This window comes from Varroa destructor, unplaced genomic scaffold (assembly GCF_002443255.2).
Source record: "Varroa destructor unplaced genomic scaffold, Vdes_3.0 BEIS01000001.1, whole genome shotgun sequence".
NCBI lineage: Eukaryota > Metazoa > Arthropoda > Arachnida > Mesostigmata > Varroidae > Varroa > Varroa destructor.
This window is the reverse complement of record NW_019211454.1, coordinates 45,317,383-45,340,781: the sequence shown is the minus strand read 5'-3', so window position 1 is coordinate 45,340,781 and position 23,399 is coordinate 45,317,383. Positions and strand designations below refer to the sequence as shown.

The 23,399-nt window shown below is 40.7% G+C and overlaps 2 protein-coding genes and 1 long non-coding RNA gene across 7 annotated transcripts; 1 reads left to right on the top strand and 2 right to left on the bottom strand.

Annotated features, from left to right (window-relative positions):
• The first annotated feature begins 85 nt into the window (after nt 1-85).
• LOC111248293 (phosphatidylserine lipase ABHD16A) lies at nt 86-15,278 on the top strand. Its single transcript, XM_022800385.2, has 13 exons — nt 86-684; nt 896-1,108; nt 1,836-1,904; nt 4,339-4,442; nt 4,959-5,150; nt 6,127-6,340; nt 6,615-6,833; nt 7,456-7,615; nt 7,750-7,937; nt 8,257-8,517; nt 8,844-9,087; nt 9,445-9,650; nt 13,061-15,278. Exons 2-12 carry the CDS (start codon nt 1,034-1,036, stop codon nt 9,453-9,455), a joined length of 1,737 nt encoding a protein of 578 aa, XP_022656120.1. The 5' UTR covers nt 86-684; nt 896-1,033; the 3' UTR covers nt 9,456-9,650; nt 13,061-15,278.
• On the bottom strand, nt 9,029-10,920 carry LOC147758699 (uncharacterized). Its single transcript, XR_015318331.1, has 3 exons — nt 10,666-10,920; nt 10,295-10,503; nt 9,029-9,110 (listed from the first exon to the last, which is right to left on the bottom strand). It is a non-coding gene; the product is annotated as an uncharacterized LOC147758699 (long non-coding RNA).
• LOC111248318 (BRISC and BRCA1-A complex member 2-like) lies at nt 14,156-21,906 on the bottom strand. Of its 5 annotated transcripts, none has more exons than XM_022800470.2 (6): nt 21,047-21,906; nt 18,294-18,503; nt 17,336-17,529; nt 15,911-16,129; nt 15,541-15,751; nt 14,156-14,933 (listed from the first exon to the last, which is right to left on the bottom strand). In XM_022800470.2, exons 2-6 carry the CDS (start codon nt 18,454-18,456, stop codon nt 14,635-14,637), a joined length of 1,086 nt encoding a protein of 361 aa, XP_022656205.1. In that variant the 5' UTR covers nt 18,457-18,503; nt 21,047-21,906; the 3' UTR covers nt 14,156-14,634. The 5 variants fall into 5 exon arrangements, with proteins under 5 accessions (XP_022656205.1, XP_022656222.1, XP_022656213.1 ...); XM_022800487.2 differs by having other exon boundaries at nt 21,061-21,906; XM_022800478.2 differs by lacking the exon at nt 21,047-21,906 and adding an exon at nt 18,749-19,184.
• Between the last annotated feature and the right edge of the window lie 1,493 nt (nt 21,907-23,399).

Here is a 23,399-nt window from a genome sequence, read left to right as displayed (position 1 = left end):
CACCATGACTGCGCTTATTGAGCAGACGACGTTCTCTTTCCCAAAACGCCGTCGATTAGCGGTAATATACGCAGCCTTTACCGAGCAATATCAACCTCCTCTTAGCTATTGTGGCCTGTCTAGCTTAGTGAGCACCCTGCCCTGGTATAAGCGCCACTACTGCTGCTAGCGGTAGTGGTACACGGTAAAGCTACGCAAAACGGCGAACTCGCCTTCCAGTTATTCCTTCTGCTACTGTTGCTTGCTGTTAGCGAGGGGCGCACAGCCAAGCCACAAGCATATAAACGCAACTCTACTCGGAATGACGAGTCATTGAAGCAGCAGGAAGAAAAGGCAGCTTAAGGAGCCGGAAATCGACGAGTTAAGCTGTTGTCATAACCTGCCTATACCCATAGCTATACCGGACTGCTGTTGTTGCTGTTGTTTCACCTCGATTTGGTGTCCAGACGCTTCAAGAAGCAACAAATAGAGCGAATAAGGTTTACATCGAAGGGCTGCTACGCTACCTGAATCTGACGTGGAGCGCCAGCATCGGAAAAGCAGTAGCTCGCTCCGCTGCTGCAGGGAAAGCAACACCTGTCAGCTGACATTTCACAGGGAAGTGCTTCTTCGTTAACGGGCAAGCGCAGCCACTGACCGTCAGATTGTCAGCCCTTGAAACGGAATTCTGCGATGCCAATCTGTGTAAGACTGTGTTTTACGGTTGATGGTTTTACCAGTTGCTTGAAGGTATTGCGAGGGATATCGCCGAGTGTCAATCCTGTGTTACCGATCTATTTGTTGTTTCATATATGAGAGTGCTACGTGGTACCTTTTTGAGGTAATTGATGATCTACTAAACTTGTGGGTGTGTGTATGTGTGTGCGTGTGTACTGTACTATGTCATGCGCTGCAGCGTGAACGGGCCCCTGACATAAAAGAGTGAAAGACGGCGATAGACGAATAAAATCGCCACAGACAAGTTATAATCTTCTAGTAACTGGAAAAAGGACACGGCTTCAGTCGGCATTATTGCATTACGCCTGTGGTCGAGATGGGTATCGGATGGATCCTCAAATGCATCTCAGGCCCACGCCTTTACAGAATTTACAAAACAAATACCTCACAGGTTTGTATTAATAGCAGCAGTATGCAGGAAACATTTAGCAGTTTTCAAACGGTTTATGGTGTAAATCCTTTTAATTCGTGCGAAAAAAGACAATATGTCGTCCACGTGATAAGCGGTTGGACGAAAAAGTAAGGCGTGACAAAACAGAATTCATTTTAAATCTAAAATCTTGACATGGTTCTTCTCGGCCTGTCGATCAGTTCCTCCCAAAATTTCACTCTTTTATCATGGAACTTTTAATGGTGTAGGAGACAGATAACCTTCCAGAATTCATCTCAGACAACGCGTCATAATGGCATTGCGCGTATTAACGTCGGCAAGCTGACTAAACGCCTAGGCCAATTTCCTTCGCACAACCGAAAGCTTCCTCTAAAGTTTTCCAAAAATCAAAAAATTGTTTCAATGATTAGCCACGGGCTGTTGCCTCCAGAGTGAGTGTCTTGATACAAACACCATCCTTGTTACGCGATATACAAAGAGTGGTTTTCCGATCGAACTGACAATTTGCTTAACGCATTAAAGCAAAACTTTGCGTAAAACATGTCATGTCAGATTTACGTATCTTTGTTGCTATCATAATCTTAACGTAGCGTACAAAGGTAGTACTTAGCTAATTATGAACTTACATTATGTAAGCCAAAATATATCACCGTACCCGACGGGTTCAAGTTAAACTTATTAAAATTTTATTTAATCATTACAATTACGTTTTTTTTTTTTATTTCAGGGGAAACTGTACGAACCGAATTGCTTAGAGGCGTACTCGGACAACATCATCCGTTCTCTGGGATACGCCGTGAGTGCTTTATGTTATAATACGTATGATAACAATAAATTAAGCATACGTATAAGCCACGTGTAAGTGTGGTCATCTAGGTGGTTAAAATCGATTCCCTGGCAAGTCAGCTGAGTCGGTGACGTAACAGGTGGAAACTACGTTTCCTAAAGTCAAAAACTAACATCGATACATGTGTTATCTATGTGTGGTAAACGAAGCACTTATGTTTATTTCGTATGGCGGTGCCTTGTTCTCTCTTCTTCCTTACCGGATACAACGATAAGTAGCTTAATAAGCGGTAATTTCGGCGTCCGAATAAAGAGACGCTGTTTCTTATACAATTTCTGTCTATTAGCTATCAGACCTCACGCTGATGTGATACTCCACTCCATTGTTTCTTATCTGCTTTGAAGTGCTTGCCAACACACTAACGGGGATGCATCGCCGCTTCTTAATCCACAGTTCATCATTTGAAATTGACAAATCAATTTGTTTCGTTAAAATGATGAATGATATCGGCATGAAATTCTATTTCGAGTTAGTCTCTGCTTATCTGTATTTTCTAGAAACACAAATGCTGAAAAGTACGTTGACCTTTACTATATGTAGTCAAATAGCAATGAACATTAAACAAATTCCAGCTTTTTGAGTTAAACTTGTGCTTGAGGATGAACTAAGCTCATCCTTTACTACAATATCGATAACTGCAATTAGCTACTCAAATCCCTGTAGCTGTGTAGAACGTTACTGTGGACGATGTTATGCGGGTGCTATTACTCGTCTACTTCTGACATGCTATCCAGATATCGATACAGATGATTGGGATCTTGATTGATTCTTTTGGTAGTGTAGAAGTTGTGCGTTGTTTGCCGTTAATCTTGTTATCTCTCGCACTTCCTCCAAGAGCACTTAAAGGCGTGTCAATGCTTTTTGGAGCGGTTGGAGTAATTATTTCCAAAGGTATCCTGCTTTTCAAAGGTTATCATTTCTTTTGACTAATTGATGCGCATCTTTTAGAAATACGTGATTTCTAGAAGTAGATGAAAGACAGATTGAAATAGCCAATACTATCTATCCTAATGGAATTATGGACTTTTCTATCAAAAACAATGTTTAGCAATTAAGGTCTTCTTTCTTTGAATTAAGAGATCATTGCCATGTTAACCTCCTCTTGTATTAAAAAAAACATGTGGAAATTGGCGGAAAATTTTTGATTCAAGGCCTAGTTGGGAGATTGAACGACTTAACATGAAATGGCTAAGGTAAATAAGAGGCTACATAATGACTAATGATATGATGTTGTAAACAGTTTTTATTTTTTTTTTCAAACAAAGGGATCCTTATCGTACCTGCACTCGGCATAGAGGTCTATTACAAGAACTGCTTCAAGAGATACATTCTATGCGACACATGAACGTCAAGCTATACAAACATTTCCGTTTTCTTGCATATAGAAACTTTTTTTTGTTACTCGTTTTTTATACCTACCAGCTGTGGTTAACATTAATGCTCGAAATTAAATTGATCTTAATAGCCAGCACTGAGTATATCCCACGTATAGCTACGAACAACTTAGTGAGCACAGCGACAGACCAGGTATGACAATCAAGCCACGGTGGCTTCATCAGCCGAATGACTCTCACTAGTTATGTGCATACCCCGATGCCTAAAGTCGCGCATGAAACCGCTACGTGTTAAAATTGTTTTTGCCTTTTGAATTACATAATAACTTATCTAAATCGGTATTCGAAATTCTTTGCCTCGGCATCTGTCTTGCTTCGACATATGCAAAACAAAGTAAAACTTCTTCGAATTTTTTCCACGCCTTCAGTTAGCTTTGTCATAATTTGCTTGTAGCTTGAAGTAATGTTTTCTATCTATCGACGAATCTACGCACATATTGGACGGAAGTACACATTTTATTGAAGCAAGGGTAATAGAGATCTTTTTCTATGAACACAAAAACGATATGTATATGTCGTGGCACCAATTCAAACGATTGTTTAAAATACATCAATAAACACTTAAATCACCCTAAGTTTCTGACACATACCTCGACCGTCTTTTTTCAATGCTATAAACTGTCTATCTAAAGTGCATCGTTACAAATAATAAAACTATGAGCATTGTTCGGGAATAGGTCAGTGAAGCTTTTTGGTAGGTCACGATTTTGATTCAAGCTAATTCGGTACATCCTAACTAGAAACGTTGCCTCAGCGCAATCATATTAATCATATGTAAGTTAAGTGTTACATTACAGCCTACATCTAAGTTTCGCTACGTAGTCACGCAATCGATAAGTTATTTTATTCCGTATGTATTCATGATTTACTTAGGCACTGCACGTAGATATTACAACCGGATCGATACCATAAGAATAAGCTTGCATGTTTCAGCTCATATACTTATGGATATTTAAGCGTAAAAGCGATTTTTTTCTGTGACGTTTCAGCTTTCGTTTGCGTGGTCGTTAGCCGCATTCACATCTCCAGTGATTGCATACGTCCTATATCGTCGGGGATTCTGCACTCTTGAAGGATTTTACTACCTGTCGAGGTACAGTAAAATAAACGACCAACAAATATTCTTTATTGACACGAATTATTATTTGACGTAAAGCGTTTGAAAAATTCACTTACAGCGTATCCACGTCAGTCTACTCAGATTTTCCGCCGGTCTATAATCATACCAAGAGTAGTTTATAGGTTTTATGTGTAAGAATGTTTCTAACTTAAGTTTTTGGTGAAAACGCGTAGCTTCTTTAGTGAAGCTTTATCTTATCTGCAATTTATACAGATATATCTGCGCCTAGAAAATAACAATTATTACAAATGCGTGCATTTAAAGCGCGTAATATAAATTAGAAATAGTGTAATTCCTAGTTAATTAGAACACACTGTAAATTAGAATACACTGTAAATGTGTATTGCAGCAGCAGTGTAAATATTTTTCTTTCGAATATGTAAATCCTACCTACAGGAGCGCGGGCCCGCTAAAGAAAGTGTTATTATCCAGACTGCGCCATGTTATTGAGTACGGTTGGTTTTTGCTGATGTTTATAATGTAACGCAGGTTGGCATCGGTTGTTGTAGTGGTGTGGGTGGGAACGCTGTGTCTTCGGGGGATGGGTCGCTGTGCAAATCGCGATTACCTAAAATTTATCGCAGCGCTCGATGAGGCTCAAAAAAATAGGGCGGCTTTATGTGCTTTTGACGGAGACTTCGACGCTTGGCCTGTTGACTTCAGTTGGAACGACGTCGAAAGGTGCGTGTGTATTCATATGTGTATGAAATCGAATATATAAAAAATATTAGCTTTCTTTACATTAATATTTCTTATAGATAAGCATATCGATGCAGTATGTATATGATAAAAAGGATATATATGTATATGCTTCCTATTCCGATACACTAAGTAGTTGCCGTATTATTATGGTTGCTATTAGGATTATTTCGATGAGAAAACTGGTTATTTATTTGTAAAGCAACAATGGTAAATTCAGGAACATTGTTTTATACCTAAAATGTATCAGTAACTTTGTCTCAGGGTTTTTGTTTACATATTTTACGTACGTATTCTATTATTGAACATATACTGATCGATTGCTTTTATGACACTACACATTCAAGTACGTTTAATCGCAAGACCGTGTCGAAGGGTGTAAATTACAATAATCGACTGATAATATACATTCGCATATTGAGCTCAGATGCTACACTACTTTTTTTTTTTATTTGTTCCGTTAGAAAAATAGTTTAGATATATAGTAATAGCATCAGTCATAAAAACATAGTATTTCATTTATAGCCAGCGATTACTTGCCTTGTTAGTTATTTGTCCTTTATTTTTATGTACTGAAGCGCATTGCATAACGGAGTTTTGTTTAGGGAGACTTGTCCGATTCTGAATGACCTTTAATGCAAGAGCCAAAGTTTCAGTCAAATACAAAAGTACTTCACAGATATTACTGCCAGATTGTATTACTTATCTGAATAGGCAAATTGGGTAAATTGATTGGTAAATTCAGAAAATTTGGTGACATACGATAATCAAGTGTCTAACATCTAGCTGATCTATCATGTAGATTTTTCGATTTAGCTATAGGCATGCCGAAGGTTGTAAAATAATACTAAACTATACTCTTTACACGAAACCCTGCGCTATACGTATACGAAAAATTTGACGCGCACGTCAATCTGTGTGTCGGCTTTTCAACTGCTATTGTTAACATTGATTTCAGCTCAAAGGACAAACCCCGCGTGGTTGTAGCTCCGAGATCCCGTTCTAATTCGGGCGTTTTCTTGGTCCTTGTACGTGACCTGCCGTTACGTTTCGTCGGTTACCTGTGTATTCATTCTTTTGGTCGACACATGATGTACCCCGGGGCCGTCAAACTTTTCCAGGCAGCCATTGGGCCAATGTTGCTTGAGGGACGTGCTAAGCTTATGGAGCAGGTATATACAAGGTGCACCTTGACCCATCAAGTAAATCAATGTCAAATAGTTAAGAAGAGATAAAAGCACTTCCGTTTCTTTGATAAATCGCTGTTTAGAGTAATTCTGGCAATTTTAACTAACAAGATTCTAAGTTGCAGATTACTACCAGTGTGTATAATGAGAAGTCAAGATCGATGCGTGCAAAAATATAAGCTTCGACTCATTACTTCAAGTAACAAACCCTCTCGACATGAGAAAACTTATTGCTAATTGCCGGGCTTTGTTTATGTAGCATCAGGCAAGAAGATACAAGCTGGCCACAAGGGATGGGAATTTCATTGATACAGTATTCGTAGATCGACGCGGAGCGAACGAGGCACCACAAGGCCGAACTTTGGTTGTGTGTTGCGAAGGTAACGCAGGATTCTACGAGGTGGGTATCACAGCGACGCCTATCGACGCACAGTACTCCGTCCTCGGCTGGAATCATCCAGGATTCGCTGGCAGCACGGTGAGTAGTATTTACGTAGATGAATTCGATAAGCTTTTACCATTTCGCTCAGTGACTGGTTCCTACAACCGCCATCACTGCATATGCAACAGCAATACGTATACAATAGTTGCAGCAATAACAATTAGCACATGTTTCAAAACGTTACATTTTACTGTCTAAACGTATTAGATCATGGTTTTAAATGGCCTTCGCAATACATTAGGACTCACGTTCTGTTTACAGTCTATACAATTCGTTGATTATGCACATGTTCTGAATATTTCCAAGTTTCACATTTAGTAATGCTCTTAAACATTGCTTTAGACGACTAGCCTTTTCCAGCAGAAGAACTGTACACGTATTATCTATATAATAAGAACGATATTTTATCAGTGAATTCTCGAGTGCAAAGCCGCGTCGATTTGCATGTACCCAGTGTGTATTAAATTAAAACCTGAGGCCTCCTGGTTTCAAGTACCGAGCGCTACCGCCTACTTCATCCGTTGTAGTACTGTTGTTGTCAGAGTAACACGAAACATATCTCTAGACCACTTACCAAGTTATCCAAATTTTATGACGTAATAAATAAGGCTCGTTTGTAGTTATCGTCGAGATGTTCGTTACGGTCTATAATTTACAGGGGCTACCGTTTCCTGCACAGGAACAGAATGCAATAGATGTGGTTATGCAGTTTGCTATCTATCGCCTGGGATTCACACCAGATAATATCATTTTGTACGCTTGGTCTATAGGAGCATACACTGCTTCTTGGTGCGCCATGAACTACCCTGAAATCAAAGGTATTCACTGACATCTTTTTATGTTACGATCAACAAATAAACATACTAATTTACGAAGAACAAGCGTAGTGGTAAGTATTCAACTTCTCCCAAATTTTATAACTTTTAAGTCGTTTTAATCTGTAAACAATCAGGTTTGATTCTCGACGCAACGTTCGATGACGTTGTTCCCCTGGCTGCCTCGAAGATGCCAGGCTCGATTGGACCGATAGTGGTCCGCACCGTAGCCGACTACTTTAACTTGAACAACGCCGAGCAAACAAATCGATATTCAGGACCTATCCTTATGTATAGACGAACCAACGACGAAATCATCTCAACGGTAAGTAACGTAAAAATATGTCATTCACCTAGCTAGATTAATTGGCTTTGGTGTTTAATTCGCAATTCGAATTTTTGTCGGTCGCATAGGAAAGAGGCAAGGCACGTGACTATCAAATGTGCATATCATTTGTTTATCTCTGGACAGCTAAATTCTAATTAACAATTTCAGTTCAAGACTTTGACCATTTTAGATGACTCACGGAAGGTTAACTACGTACTATCAATTGTTGAACTAAGAGTTACGCAGCCACAGATGAATCAGGCCTAAAAATGTTACCAGGGTATCAACATTTTGATTTACCGTTGTGCTGAAACAGGACATCAATAATCGACTAGGCTCAAACCGTGTGAATGACCTCGTGACAAAGGTTCTTCGGCATCGGTTCCCAGCAGTGATCACCGATGAAAGCGCCTGGGTCCTAGCTGAGTGGCTTTCGGGGGATAGATCCCATCAAAAAATTCTTTACGAAGAACAACAGGTGGATGATGCCGAATGTGAGCGATGGCTTCGCAAAGCCGTTGACGCAGGAGACAGCTATCCGCTCGATTTTGGCGCACAGCTCACCTCCGAGCAAAAGGTTTGAAGAGTACAATACACAGAACATATAGATAAAGCGTACGTAAGATCAATTGACGTATATATCAATTACCGACGGGGTTTCATTCTTAAGCATTTCTCAAAAGTGAACTATGCGCGTCAAATAAACGACGGTGAAGGTTGTGCAGGTGTTTTAGAGTAAAAGAAGTAATTTGTGATCGTCATCTAGGGATAATTATGGTATATTTCTGAGCATTTTGTAATGTAAAGCATCGTCGTATCGATTTTGAATCGACTATTAGAGATAAACCTAACTCTCTTTATATCGTAAGAGGTGTTACGCTTATTTTCTTGTTTAATTTACAGGTAAAGTTAATCCTTTATCTCGCTCGGCGACACTTGTTCGACTTTAACTCAACTCACTGTGTACCGCTGCCAGCGGCAAAATTTCAAGAGCCGTGGGATATTCGAAGAGTTGGTAAGGATGCAAGCTCACAGGACTCATTAGAAAGACCATTCGGCGGTAGGGCAGCACTCGAAGAGACTACTACCCGAAGTTCATCTAGTGAGAGTGATTTTTGTCAACTCGATCAGGAATCGTGCGACACAGGTCCGTACCTTTGGGTTCGATCACTCATAGTTGTGCAGCAAAGTAAATGACAACAGGCGAAAAAAGAACGACTTTAGAATGGTTTGACGCACAGTACGTAGGTCTTAACTGAATTTCGCCGGCTAACTAACAACGCATCTATTTGCATTGCTGATTTCACAAATGATATTTGCGCTTTTGCTGGAGATCTCGAACGTTTACCTGGGATAAAGTTTCTCTTAGGTTATCGCAGGGCTTAGCTTAAATTAAAAAAAAAAAGCTTGCTTGTCGAAGATAAAGATATTTTTTGATGTACGGCTTAACTATTAAAACGAATGGTCTAAGACGTTTGTACTTTGCTGCTTTGTTGTCTTGCAGAAGGCAACTAAAACAAAAAAAAGGATGAAATAGGTTCTAGCTGGTGACTGTACATAGGGACCGCAAAGTTTGTCTTAAGGCAGCCAACCGGCCATGTGTAGTTCTTGCGCTATGTAGCTAACTGAGGAAAAACCCGAAGAAGAAACAGTTCAATGATGATGCACGAAACGGCGCGTTGCCACCCCAACGAGCTATTTAGGATAAAGGTAGGATTAACTTCGGCGTTCCATCTACCATGTACATTTTGCCTTATCAAAACAAATCATTTGTTAGGACTAGACTTAGAGGGCTAATTGTAAATAATATGGTTTCGTATATTTGGCAAACCTGTGAAGATGGATCCTCATAAATTTTCGCGATGCGTGAACACGATTTTCACGACAATGTCGCTAGCTATTGGTAAACGCTTGTTTTGATTTGTAGCATGACTGATTCTTTAAGTAAATTCGTGTAAAAACAATACCATTGGGCTAAAAGGGCAAACTGCGCGAGATAGTTTCCAAAAAGGTAGCTTGTTTCGTTCCCTACAAATCAATTTTAAGTGAGTGTGCTGAGGTTATTATAGCTATGTCGACACACATTCGTACTGCCCTTCTACTAGAAGGAAGTAATGCGTGTAGAGCATGTAGTTTCCTTTTTTCGATCAAATACAGGGTCAAACTTAATGTCTAGTGACAAAGAAAATGATAGCAAACACTTCTTCAGGATAACCCTGTATACGGCTCTATTGGAATCATAACAGCGTGTGCTCTTAGCACACGCTGTTATAATTAGAAATTACTATTATAATTAGAAATGACCCGTTAGTTTCGAAATGGCCTTGTGTGGGAATCATAAAAAAGCAGCTTACTGTACGGTCCAAGCTTCAAACTTTTAATGAGATTATCACAAAGTTTGTGACTATTCTGGGCCGAAGTTATCAAAAGACTTGTCAATCGTTCAGCGATCGATTCGGCAAAGGCGGCTGTACGAGTCCGTTCGGCACATGAGGGAATTTTGCAGGTTACAGGGCATCAATATGAGCCCGTCATAAAGAGGTCGGCCTTGAATCTCTTCTATCTGAAAAACAAAAACACCGCTTTTAATCTAACTACAGATAAGTGCGTATTTTGTTGGGGATGATACTTGGACTTGATTCTGCATCCTTCTTATTCTGCATATTTCTTATCGCTTTTAGAACAGTTTACGTCGCTCTAAGGCGAATCCATAATAGGATACTACCAAGATCCTTGCCAACTGTGATCACATTCTTGAAGGGGTTTAAATTCACAGTCGAGGATTTCTCCGGTATTCCCATTGGCGGGGCGTCCATGACGAAAAAAATGAGATCAGACGTCGCCAGAAGATCGACGAATATATTTCGTTTAGCTTCATACATGGCGATATGCACCTCCGCTGAACTGAAACATTAGAAACAAAAGAAACAAATGACGTCGAAGTCGCGTAGCTTGTTTCTTTTGGTATCTCGACTTAAAAAGCGTCTTCGAAACGAAATACCGTTACTCTTTGGCGGTATCTACGGCTGAGTATTGTCAACCATCTCAGGAATTTTCAGGAAGATAACACGCTCCGCTACGGTGCATGAGCTCTTGTAACTTCGGCAGCAACTCACAAAAAAGAAACTCCTAGTGTTGCTAGTTTCCGTCATCGAGAGCAAATGATATGGAAGTGTTTAACCTAGAAACTCTCTTTTGTGACTTGTTGAAGTGAGATGTTATGAGCTATTTAGGTCTCTGCAAAGACTTTTCTCCTTTTTTCAAGGACTTTTTTTTTTCTAAAATTAACCGTCAGCAAAGATAGCAGTCATTCTGGATTTAGTCCATAATCGCAGCAGACTCTCTTGGCATAAAGGCGGCTCTCTAGGAAAGGCAAACAGAACATCCTGGCGTTTTTAACGGTACGGGCCCACAATGTCCCGTTTTGCAAGCGACATGTTTAAAGTCCCGCAATTGGACTGACTCAAAGACAAACATTTATGTATAGAGTTGCTTTTTGCATTGACGAATCCATCGTTAGCACTCCCCTCGAAACGGTATAATTCAAATAGACTCAGTGCAACACCTTAAAAGAGGCGCTGCTTAAGACGCCCTTGTGCCATTCATTTAGTACATAACGACTACAACTGAGCAACTGCAACCACGTTGAGGTCATATTGCGTTGAGCTTGTCAAATCCAGTTCGCCGAACGATCGGTGCCATTGCAGCGACAGCGTGGGCGTCTTATTGGTATGAACTATAATTTCATCGCTTACATCAAAAGCGTCAATTTTGAAAAAAAGGATGTTCTCATTGTGCCACAGTGGGTCAGTCTTCAAGCGAACATTTTCGCAGGTAAATATATATATGACAGGGTTGTGCGAAAATTGACCATTTAAATTTATTTAAACTACGTCATAATAATCCGTAATTGTTTATTTACATCCCGTCAAATGTGTTATTCTTTCCCTCAAAGTAAACTTGATCAACTATACTACATAAATATCCCGAACGAAACGGCGTCATAGCATTATTGTTCTCTATATGCTACATCTTAGATCTTGGTAAATGGCTCGATCGCTCGTGGTTTACCTTCGCTTCATCAGTATGTTACAAAAAATCTTCTTGGTGGTTATTCTTTACTACCATTTTTGGCAATATATTCCTTCTTTAAAACGATTTCAAATCTTGCAGTATTTGTCAAACGTTTTATAAAAGCGTCATGATTATATCGTTGTTGTACAGCGTTGTATAAGTCATTATTTTACAAGCTCTTCTTTTTTCTTTCATGTTAGAGTGGTTCAATAAGCTTTTATAAATAAGCTCCTTGATTTCCCCGTATCTCCTTAACGGGCCCGAAGTAACTATTGCTCAAGAATACGAAATTCGAAATTCGCTATTGGCCTAGTAACGGGTGAGGAATAGCCGGTATTGATGCGACCTCTACCGACTTTATCTGCTGGGAAAACAATAATAATGATGATGATTACAAAACGAACGAAAATTAAATAAAAAATGATGTGTGCTCGCTGGGGCGCTGTTAATTTATTACTACAACAGTAATTAGTTGTACACTGACAAGTGAGCGAAATCGCATTACTTAACATATTTACACGTATATGGCAATGCCCGCAGCTGTTATCATAATGCCGTTATTTAACGTTGTCACAGCAGCGACGGCGCTAAATATTTGAATGTCGTTACCCGAAGCGACGACAAAACAGCACAGTCGCTATATACGTTAAATCGTTTACTATAGAAGCAGACATTGTTTAGGTTGCGAGCATTTAATTGATATAATGAGATATTACCCTGCAAGACCTCTTCGGGAAAAAAAGAAATCATTCGGTCAAGAAAATCAGTTCTGGCTAGCCAAATCCACCAAAATGTACCTTATGCATATTGGCCACATCAACAACTTGTGATTTACATATCGTAACGTAACGACATAAGCATATTGAAGGCGCTTTTTTCCCAAAAAAGTAGAAATATAAAACAGCGAGACATTACATTTACTCCACAGTTAACTTTTCCAAAAACAAAACCAGCTTAGTATATACGGTATGTAACTTGAAATCTCAGGAGCTCAAACGTTTAATAAACTGAAAACAATACTAAACGCAGCAATCTGTTTCTTGCAGACCCTGCTAATAATGATGCTCGCACGTCACCAGTACAAACGCTCCGCCATCGGTTGAGCTATTGCATGTCTCAGTGCTGAGGCAGTGGGCGCTGAACCACCTCTCAGTGGCAACGTAACTTTCTGTATAGAAAACACATTTTTTTGAATTATGTTCGTTGGATGTTTACTGACGGTATGAGAAACTAATGTGCTAAGAGAAAATACTGGACAACGGTAAAGAGAGGATGCATAAAACGAGAGAACTGTTTCGAACGTATGAATATGCCGACGGTTACGACATGATATGACTTAACTAAAAGTATTGGCTGCATTAGCACAGAACTGCAGAGCAAGCACTCACTCTGTAACTTTGGCTCGGTTAACTTTCTCTCAGATTTTAAGCTATAATTATCATTTTAATGACAAAACTTTACAGGTTTTTGGTAAAAAATACTATTGCAGAAGCAGCGACTGCAATGATCACAGTAATGATGGATACAACAGCAACAAGAAAAACGTACTTCTAAAACGCTGTGTTGCTTATAATAATAAATAAATATATATATATATATATATATATATATTTATTTATTTATTTATTTATTATGATTATATATAGAGAGAGAGAGAGAGAAAGAGATGTATCAACTGAACGTACATACATTATAGATGCAAGAAAAAAAGTATTTAAAAATCAACGTATATCTGTGAATAATTTTAAGGAAAGGATAAAGCAACAAAAATAACGTTAACGTTCGTCGGCAATCCTTATTTGTGTGAGATAGGTTTTTGCAATAGCGACTTTTGCCGCTATCTCTCCTGAGCCCGGCCTCAGTTCACATTTCGGTAATTTTCATTGACCTAGGCTATCAGAACCCTGAATGATTTCGTAGCTAGGGGCGAATTCGGACACGAACTGCGGCACTAGTAGCGGCATTTCAAAGGGTACCATGAAATACGAAAGTTGAAAAAAGTAACCCTACTATCATAGTTTAAGCATGGACTCAGCGTATAGAAAAAAATCCGCGAACAGGTAGGTTTTATCACATAGTTTGGTTGTTTACTTATGTATAGACATTTCATAACGATAACTAAAACAAAAAACAAATGTTGCTTTGTCCTCTCGTACATGAAATCGCACCTGCCCATTTTTATTTAACCATTAATTAACACACGTGTACTACATTATCGATATTGGTATCCGCCGTTGGTTCTACCCGCTGAACAAGCACATAAGCGACAGTAAAAAGTACCATCTGCATTTTTATTTTTTGCGTTTCACTCAACTTTTCGAAGAGCTCAACCGCTGCGAACCGCAGATTTATTGCAGCGTACATCTAACACTATACCTTTTTATCGCAAGAAATAGAGAATTATTTCATGAATAATTTAAGACGCACGAGATTTCACATACAAAACAGCAGAGCGTCACGCTGATCGACAGAAAAACCAGATCTTGGATTTTGTTCTCAATAGCAGTGCACAAATGTAGCCGCGGACGACTGGTTTTGAAATGGTGGCTCGAATGCATCGCGTTTGCTCTAGTTTTTAGTAAAAAATATCAGTAAAAAATATCTCTAATCATACTTTAGACTATATTGAGTTAAGTTCTATGACCTTATGAGCCGTAGCGGCTGTTATCGATTCGGTTTCTTCCATGATAATTTGTGCGATTTCCAACGCGTTTATTTGTGCTTCACTGTTCACACTGACTTCCTTCTCGCATCTACAATTCATATAATAGACGTCCTCAGCAGTCACGTGGATGCTGTCGTTTCCCTCACGAAAACGTGCTGGCAACTCGATACGAACTTCGATATACACCTTCCCGTGCTTCAACAGGAGATGAGCATGACGGAAGCATTCTATATCCGCTTCCAGCAGTGAATCACCTAAAACGCAGGACCACATGATTACGTATAATAACGAATAGCGGAAGGATATTTAATAACATGGCGAACACAACGGGCGAGGGCTTGTACTTCAATCTGCAAAGTACGAACGAGATCACCGCAAGTCGTCTAATCTAAACGCAAATCAACTGTTTTTGACCAGCTGAACGAGAAAAGGTGCGCATGCGCATTGCTTCTTATGATTTGCGTGTCTTGTTTTGACATTAATTATTAAATTAACAGGCCTTACATACTGTAATGTGTAACATATAAGGCTACAACCTTCCTATTTTATAGTGTCCTTAAACGTATATTATAATAAATTCAATTGTGTGTATCAGCGCCTGCCCGAAAAATCATTTCATATTAGTGCACTAGTGCACTCCTACATGAATTTCGCACCGGATAACAATGTACAGGTAATAATAGCAGTAAATGTCTGTAGTATGTTATCGAACCGTGGCTTGAAATTTTCTGAACGAAAACGATTAGTCTTAGCTTTCCCTTAAAACTACGACCGGAAAAGCTACAAGAGTATCTAATACACATTTCCCCTCGTTCCATCTGAGTGGATCACGCACTTAGGACAGATATCATACATACATACCCTGTAGAGTCAAAATTGCGCTGAGGACTTCCCTACGGTGGGTCATGCTTCTTTTTTCTGCCTCTAGACCCGCTGCGATCTCCCCGTAAACCTTGCTTACAACCCTTTCCAAAGAAGTTTCCGAGAAGTCTTGCCCGAACTGGCCTAGTGCCTTTTTTAGGATAGGCGACATGTCCAAAGTTAGCGAACATAAACGCCCCATTGCTCCACTCTGAAGGTAACATCACAGAACGAACAGCAAATTTGATTTGCAGTTTTTGTCGGATTTCTGCCGATTTAAAAGATCATGGGTAACCACTATAGTTCTTTCGGTAGATATACCTTTGCTACGATATTGCTTGAAACAACTGTCTACATTTAAACTGCGTACCAGTTTGCAGCGAAGATCAGCGAATAGCACAGGATCATTGTCGAAGTACACACGGATCCAGAAATCTGCGAGTTCTGACAAACCGTGCGGCACACTAGCCGAACAGAATCGCTTGTCCACGTATGCGCTGTTTAGCAAATGTTCATACTCGCGCCGACACCCTTCAGGTATCTGCCGCAATTCGTAGAGTATCAACTCGGAAATAAGTTCTTCAAGCACCTATGCAATACAAGAATTGCCGAAGAATAAAACTTAAATAGAGGAGAATGTGAATACATCGCTTTAATGTAAATGGTAAAGGAGGTACCGGTGGAAAGTACCCTTTTTCACGTGCCGCTATCGAAACAAGCTATGTATATTACGCACATATTCTTGCTACTGATAATAAACCGTAGATGAATTAAAAACAGGTTTTCCATGTGCCAATAGTTCAAAATACTGCGTTTTATTATAAAGAATGTTTGTAAAGATAACTCATACAGTTACATTGTCTTCTAGCATGAATGACCGTATCAACTAGAAGGAGACAATCTTGATTGTTTTTTTAATTTTTGTAAGCTGCACTGAAATTTCGGTTTTGACTGAGCTTGGTTTTGTTTTCTTTTAGCGAGAGTAGCGCGTATTTTTTTATAAAAGTTGCACATACTTATTAAATTGATGTTAAGGTAAACCTTTAAATATTGTTGAGCATTGATTCTAAGGTAGAGATTTATAAAAAGGAATGTCAACTGAACTAGCGACGTCGTCTCAGAACATAATCCACAATGCCTACATTATACGAAGAGCGAAATTGCAGTACTCAACGGCTGTACACTTGTCGCTTAAATCATCTGGTACATAATGGCCTTGACATAAATGCAATTATTAAAACACTGAAAAATCCAGTTAAGCTTAAGAGTATAAAGGATCAGGATTGTTAAGAAATTATAAATGATGAGAACGATTGATATCTTTGACTTTTGAACGAGTTCACTGATATTTTTAATGAAGAACTATGACACTTTCCGTTCGAGTGGATAGCTTTAGGAAAGATATACGTATTTCTGTGGAACGTGTTAGGCGATCGAGGTAATCGATAAAAACTTACATTTTATTTCTTTTCGATGGAAGAAATTCAAGCAGCAAAGGAAACGGATAGGAGTCTACTACTGAGGTGTTCCAGACGGGTGTCGAATTTAAAAATTAGAATAAAAACAAATGTGTTTATATTGACGTCATATTTGGGCTATATTATTTTGCCCAGCACCAGTCGTGGTCATGTCACAGCCGTATCCTAATAAATCAATGTTAACGCTAACAAAGTACTTGAACTGGTAGACTGGGAAGATCCTAGTTGCCCAATCTTATGTTTAGGTATACTATATCTTTATATATAAGATCTATATATGACTTTAGATATAAGATAAAATGCCTGTTTTACAATACCTTAACGAGGGCATTCTTCCGGCGCACGTCCCAGGTAGCGAGCGACGGTAGCTTGGTTATTTGAGGCAAAAAGCCGTCATTAAAGATAAAATCCGGCGCAAATTCTGGTTTCGACGAGTTTAATATGACCCACCAACTTGTAGCTCCCCTGTTGCCATGCTGCCATCTCAGCTTGAAGCGATCCACTTTCGTTGCTAAAATGTTAACATAAATAAATACACCGGAGGCGCGAAGAAGGTGTTAAAAAACAGCGCTATAGTATGTAACATTCGATTGACAGCCATATCATCAAACGCAATGATTGCGCAAGCGTATTATTTTCTGTAGAGCACAAACAACTGCCACAAGTCTAGCGGATACAAAGAAGTCGCGGGCCCTCAGTGTCTATTTGATTGCCCGTAACATTATTAGTTATTATGTTTTTGACAAATGCATATTCTAGATCACAATGGCCTTGAAAATAACATAGAGAACATGAGTGTTTCCTACACCTTTTCGGTTTCTAAACAGGCTCTAAATTTGAGGAGAAACGCTATAATCCAAAGTTGTTTTATATCTTTTGTGTTTTCATATGTCTCACCTAAGTTTGCCGACTAAAAGGGACAATTTACCGGACAGAAAATTTTCCCGGATATGTTAGAACTAAGATCACCTTCCAAGAATTACACTTAATGCCCACAATACAACGTCAACAATGCCGCTAGGTAAGATATATCGGTAGATTATACTTGGGGTTACTGCCCAATAATTGATAGATGAGTGAAGCGGTTTTAATAGCAAAGGTAAAATCTGATCTACTTAACTACCTAAAAATTGAATAGAATTTTTTTTTTAATTTATATTGTGGATGATTACATTAAATGATCTGAATTTAGAGCAAGGTCATATTATCGATAGTGTTTGAACCGATTATAGTTATTGAAAGATATGGCCGTCATATTCGAGTGTTTGTACACACTCTTTGCTTCCAAATCTCCACAACCGGTCGTCAGGGATTCGATGACAAGTTGTTGTTCCCGTCCATGAATAAAGAACCGGTGATTCGCGAGTTCACGGCATCGTTCATTTAGAGGCACAGGCAACCCATACAGGTCTTGATCTATATGGAGGTCCCCACGCATCCTTCCCAATATGAAAATCGGGTTCAGCCTGAGATCTTCTCAATCTCCTGAAAATAAAACGCGGGCACAAATACACACCGATTGCAGCAAACGACACGAAATTACTGAAATGACTCACTTTGACAGTGACAACAAAGAATTACATCGACATATAAAGACATTCCACCCGTACAGAACGCGAACAGCGTCCACCAACAGCACAGGTAACAAAAGTTCAACGATTAACTCAATAAAGACGATGTTTGATATTTTTATAAACGTAGACACGTCTTTTTTTTATCAGTATACGCACATTCTCATTGGATCTCATACGCAATCACATTTTAGACACCTACAAGTGCATTTCACTATAATTAATTGCAGATCAACCTTTTTGACAGTGAAGCATGGATTCGATTTAACACACGCCAGAAATGTAGCAGGGTTAACAATCCTTGATAGTTACGTAAAACCAACCGTGCGGTGTTCGGAGAAGATATTGGTTCCAACTGGCTGAATTGAGAGCGCTTTGGACGATTCGACAACCAAAACAAAATGCATCAAACAAATGAATAAATGCATTCTAAAGCTGTTTTGATTGTTTATGTTCTGCTCGTTCGTGGTGCGGGCGATCTTGAAAAATCGAAGAAAGAGAAGAAAAGAGACGAAGTCGGCTGCGTCTGCTTCGCGGGAGCGCCGAATTCAAGCATCTTCAACTTTTATCTGGATTAATTATTTACTCAGAGTTGCTCTCACAAAAGAGTTGATCTTTAGAAAAAACCGCACACGAAATTGACGAACATGTATAATAGTTTAAAACAAATTATTAGGTTCAATTAACTAAATGAGTGGACACTGTTTGAATTTAAACAGCTTATAACATTGTAATACGTATCGCATTTTATGCTACCGAAGAGACAAACATGCATAAGCTCATTTTAAACCACTAAGATATTTGAATCATACTCTAATTTCCAGTAAATAAGCTAAGTTAATTGAAATTTGACAATGAGAAAAGATATCATAGTGACACACTGAGAGATGTTTTATCTGAATAAATTTATCAGTCCGCTTATTTGCCCTACAGAGTTTATTCTTTAACCTCACAAGTTATGCTCCTGTCTTTTCACACTGTTTCCGTATAGTTATCGGCATGGTTTATAACGGCTCTGAAATTTTCGAGATATGAAAAATACCAATGTCCTTATCTTTAAGACAAATAGGGTGTTAAATGGACCATTTCCTTTTCTGTGTAGAACTCAATCCTTTTAGCATGAAAAAGCGAAAAGCTGCTCACCCAAAAAAGAAGAGGATAAATCAGTTAACGGCTGCTCTTGAAGGTGGCGCAGCGGTAACCTGATGTTATAAGGCATTGTCACTTCGGGTTGTATAGTACGACGTTAAAAATGAAGAACCCCCCAGAGTGGGTCGTGTATATCCAGGCAGTTAAACTATTTAAAATTATTTCAGCATATAGCATGGGAGTGTTCCTTGCGTGGTTTAGATTAGTTTCTTAACAGAAAAATATCTCCCTTCTGACCGATAACGGTCATGTGTAATTTAGCCAAGAATTCTTCCTGTAAACATTTCCTGCTAAGCTGGTTACATTATTTAATGACCACAATCGTCGTCATGATCGTCAACAAAGAACGTATTCGAATAATGGCTGACTCAAATACCGGAACATCAGAAATCTGTGTTTGTACAGTCGATAATGGTAAGCCACGATACAGTATAAACCCAACAATCTAGAGAGCTTATATATCCTCGAAGCATTTTCCTCAAATTGGCCAGGCAAGATGATTTAGCTTTTAATTTTGATTACGACATTTGCTATTATGCCTGTTCGAAAAATCTAGCCCGTAGTGACAAAAATTAAAGAGGTCCTTGCATTGCTTTGTCGTTATAGTGACATCCGGAGTGAGTGTTACAAAAATATATTTCATACAACCTTACGTTACCCCCTAAGCTGTAAATGTTTGGTCACATCGGAAGTAACTGTAATTGCAATCGCGAAAATATAATAACGAAGCGCTGCAATTCTTATAGCTACATTTACTAATAACTAACGGAAAGGACATGTCGGTTGTTGATATACAGTAGTAAGGCATTTTTCCGAGAGATCCTGTTGATGACGTACGGAAGACAATATAGAGATCGACAGATATGTTTGTCTACCTTATAATGGACTAATTATGTCGTTTCATCTGAGCATATGTGGTGCTTATGCTTAAATGAAATTTTTTCCCAAACCCTAAGCCTTAAAATGGCCTGGAGAAATTTGAATTACATATTTCGAGTTGTATGTGTGGAACAGCCATTGGTGGCATTGATTGTATTAAGCAGCTGGCTTCCCTACTGCACGAGTCCAGTGTCTAACCCCCGATTTCCATAGCATATGGTTCACAAACCCGTAACGTTCATAGGTAAACATGTCACCATGTTGACTTATTTGGAGACAACTCAGTCGCGGGACATTTGCCACTGCTACTGTCCTGAAAGCGAATTATTTTTGTTATCAATAACACGCGTAAAGCCAGCCCTAGTCTTTAGATACTTGTCATTTCCACATCAAACCACAGCACCTTAAATTAGGAACATATTCCGATACCTTGCGTCACTCACAAAAATTTCCGCTTTGTGGTTTCGTTGCCTCCTTCAAAATTACGCCGCCACCGCCTACTCGACACGCTTAGCCCTACAATTGTTCTTGCCGTGAATCTCTTCCCAGTGCAGTAAATACAACGTCATTTCAAGTCATTCGTTTTATGACTCGTTTTCATATCCTACCAAACATTTAGCTAATATTTTTAGGTTCTACGACTGTCCCCCTACGAGTGTACGACTATGCCCGCTCGACGTTCTCCTTTTTTTCACTCAACCACCGCCTGTGGTCGATATAGTTCTAGCCTTGTGTCAGCCGCATGTCGCTATCATGTTTCGACGTAGCCGCTTGAGTAGGCCCAGTGCGGCTCGTCATTCCCTTGGCAGGTCGGCAGGCGTACAACATTTCGTGACACTATCACGATCCATAGTATTAGCCACGATTGCAACGGTCAGCGGCACCTTCAAGCGTCGAGCAAGGCCCTTCATGTGGCTCGTTCGTTAGTTGTTGTGTCGCCGGCGATGGCCCCGTAGAAGCGCCTGAGGCGTAGCAGCAACCGCCTCAGCGGGGTGGCGGTAGCAGTAGCAGCAGCAGCAGCTGCAAGCTGGGCATCTTCAGCGACGGCGGCGTCGGCTGAAGTGGCGGCCGAAGGTGGCCGTTACCGCGGCGGAGACGGCGCTGCTAATTTCTACTAGTAGAGGATTTTGCGGCCGCGGTCTGTAGTATTACAGGGCGCGGTATAGCCACACACCCAGCTCAACAGCAGACCATGCTTGGAACGCATTCAGCCATAAGCCATACGCTATTCCGCTCATAGATATCCGACAGCCACAACAATCCGATAGATGTGCCGACAGCGCGGTTATCGCCAGTGCACAGGTCGTAACACACACACAAACGCGCCCACATACATTCACACACGTACCAAATAGACAAGAAACACGGAGTCCTTCCGTGTATCTCTCTGCCTACTAGCCTACTCTGGCTAAGTGACAATACTCCGGAGCCTGGCAAACTGTGATTGTGACTGCGTCCGTGTGTAAATGGCGGGCTGGGAGGCCGACTGGCCTTTCGCCAGCCGCCGTTGCCGCCGCTGTTTGGCTGTGACCTGCTGGCATGGAAGCGTTTGGCCGGACTGCTAACTCTGCTCGGCCATGGGACCCCGCTGGGCTGCGTCTGTGTCGACGTGTGTCCTGTGCGTGTAGTTGGTGGGCCGCGCCGCAGCCGCTGCGCCATTACTGGCGCCGTCATTACTCCTCTTAGTCGCAGGTTTGCCTGCTCGCTTGGTCTATGTCGGTTGGCTTGGACGACCGCTGTTGTATGGCTGGGTCGTTTTTGCGCCGAGGCTGCCCGGCTCCCGCTGCTGCTGCTGCTGCTGCTAGTCGATGTCGATGACGACGACAATGATAATGATGACGGGAGCTGCGGCTGGCGGTACGATCGTTTTGGCGGTGCTGGCACTAGCAATAATAGAAGTGAACAGACTGTGAAGCTGCTCACTGACGATCACTTTCCGGTCCCGGCCGCACTACCGACAAGTAGCAACGCAATGAGCTCCCTTTTGTACGTCTACCCGAGAGATTTTGTCGGTCAGACGGCCGGGCGCATCGGCGAATAACCGTCGTCGTCGGCTGGTTGGGTGTCACTGCTTTGATATGTATGTGACCCGCACACAACCATCAACGGCGGCAGTGGTTGCCGTAATAGCGGCGGCAGTAGCGGTGGCGGCGGCGGCGGCGGCGGCGGCGTCGTCGTCGTCGTCGTCGTCGTCGTTGTTGTCGTTGTCGTCGTCGTTGTTGTCGTCGTCGTCGTCGTCGTTGTTGTCGTCGTCGTCGTTGTCGTCGTTATTGTCGTCGTCGTCGTCGTCGTCGTCGCCGCTGATATTAAGGGCGACAACAAACACCAACGACGAGTTAAGCGACGACAACGCCTACAGCAGCAATGGCAACAACTTATTATTAATACTGCACAAGCGGTGTCGCCCACATCGGCAAGAACAACAAAGCGAGCGAAAACTGTGTCGTTGTTTGGTTCAGCCGCTTGGTCCATGAAACGGGCTCAAGTTGCTTGCGGCCAGCAGTAACAGTAATAGCTATTGCTGCTATTGGATCGTCGTCGCTCCTTCGGCGACTGTTATATTCTGTCTGTTTGCCTGACTTCTCTTTAGGCCCGTTCACTCACCCGCTGCACGCCCCACACTCGATCGAGTTCGTCTGTCTTTCTATCCGCCACTATGAAAACCCCTCGTGTATGATCAGCCGTGTGGCACCGAGCGGAGCTGCACCAGCGCTAGACATCTCTCACGGCTGGCCTATCGTTTGAACGGACGATTCTGCTCATCGTGATTGTTGCTGCCTAG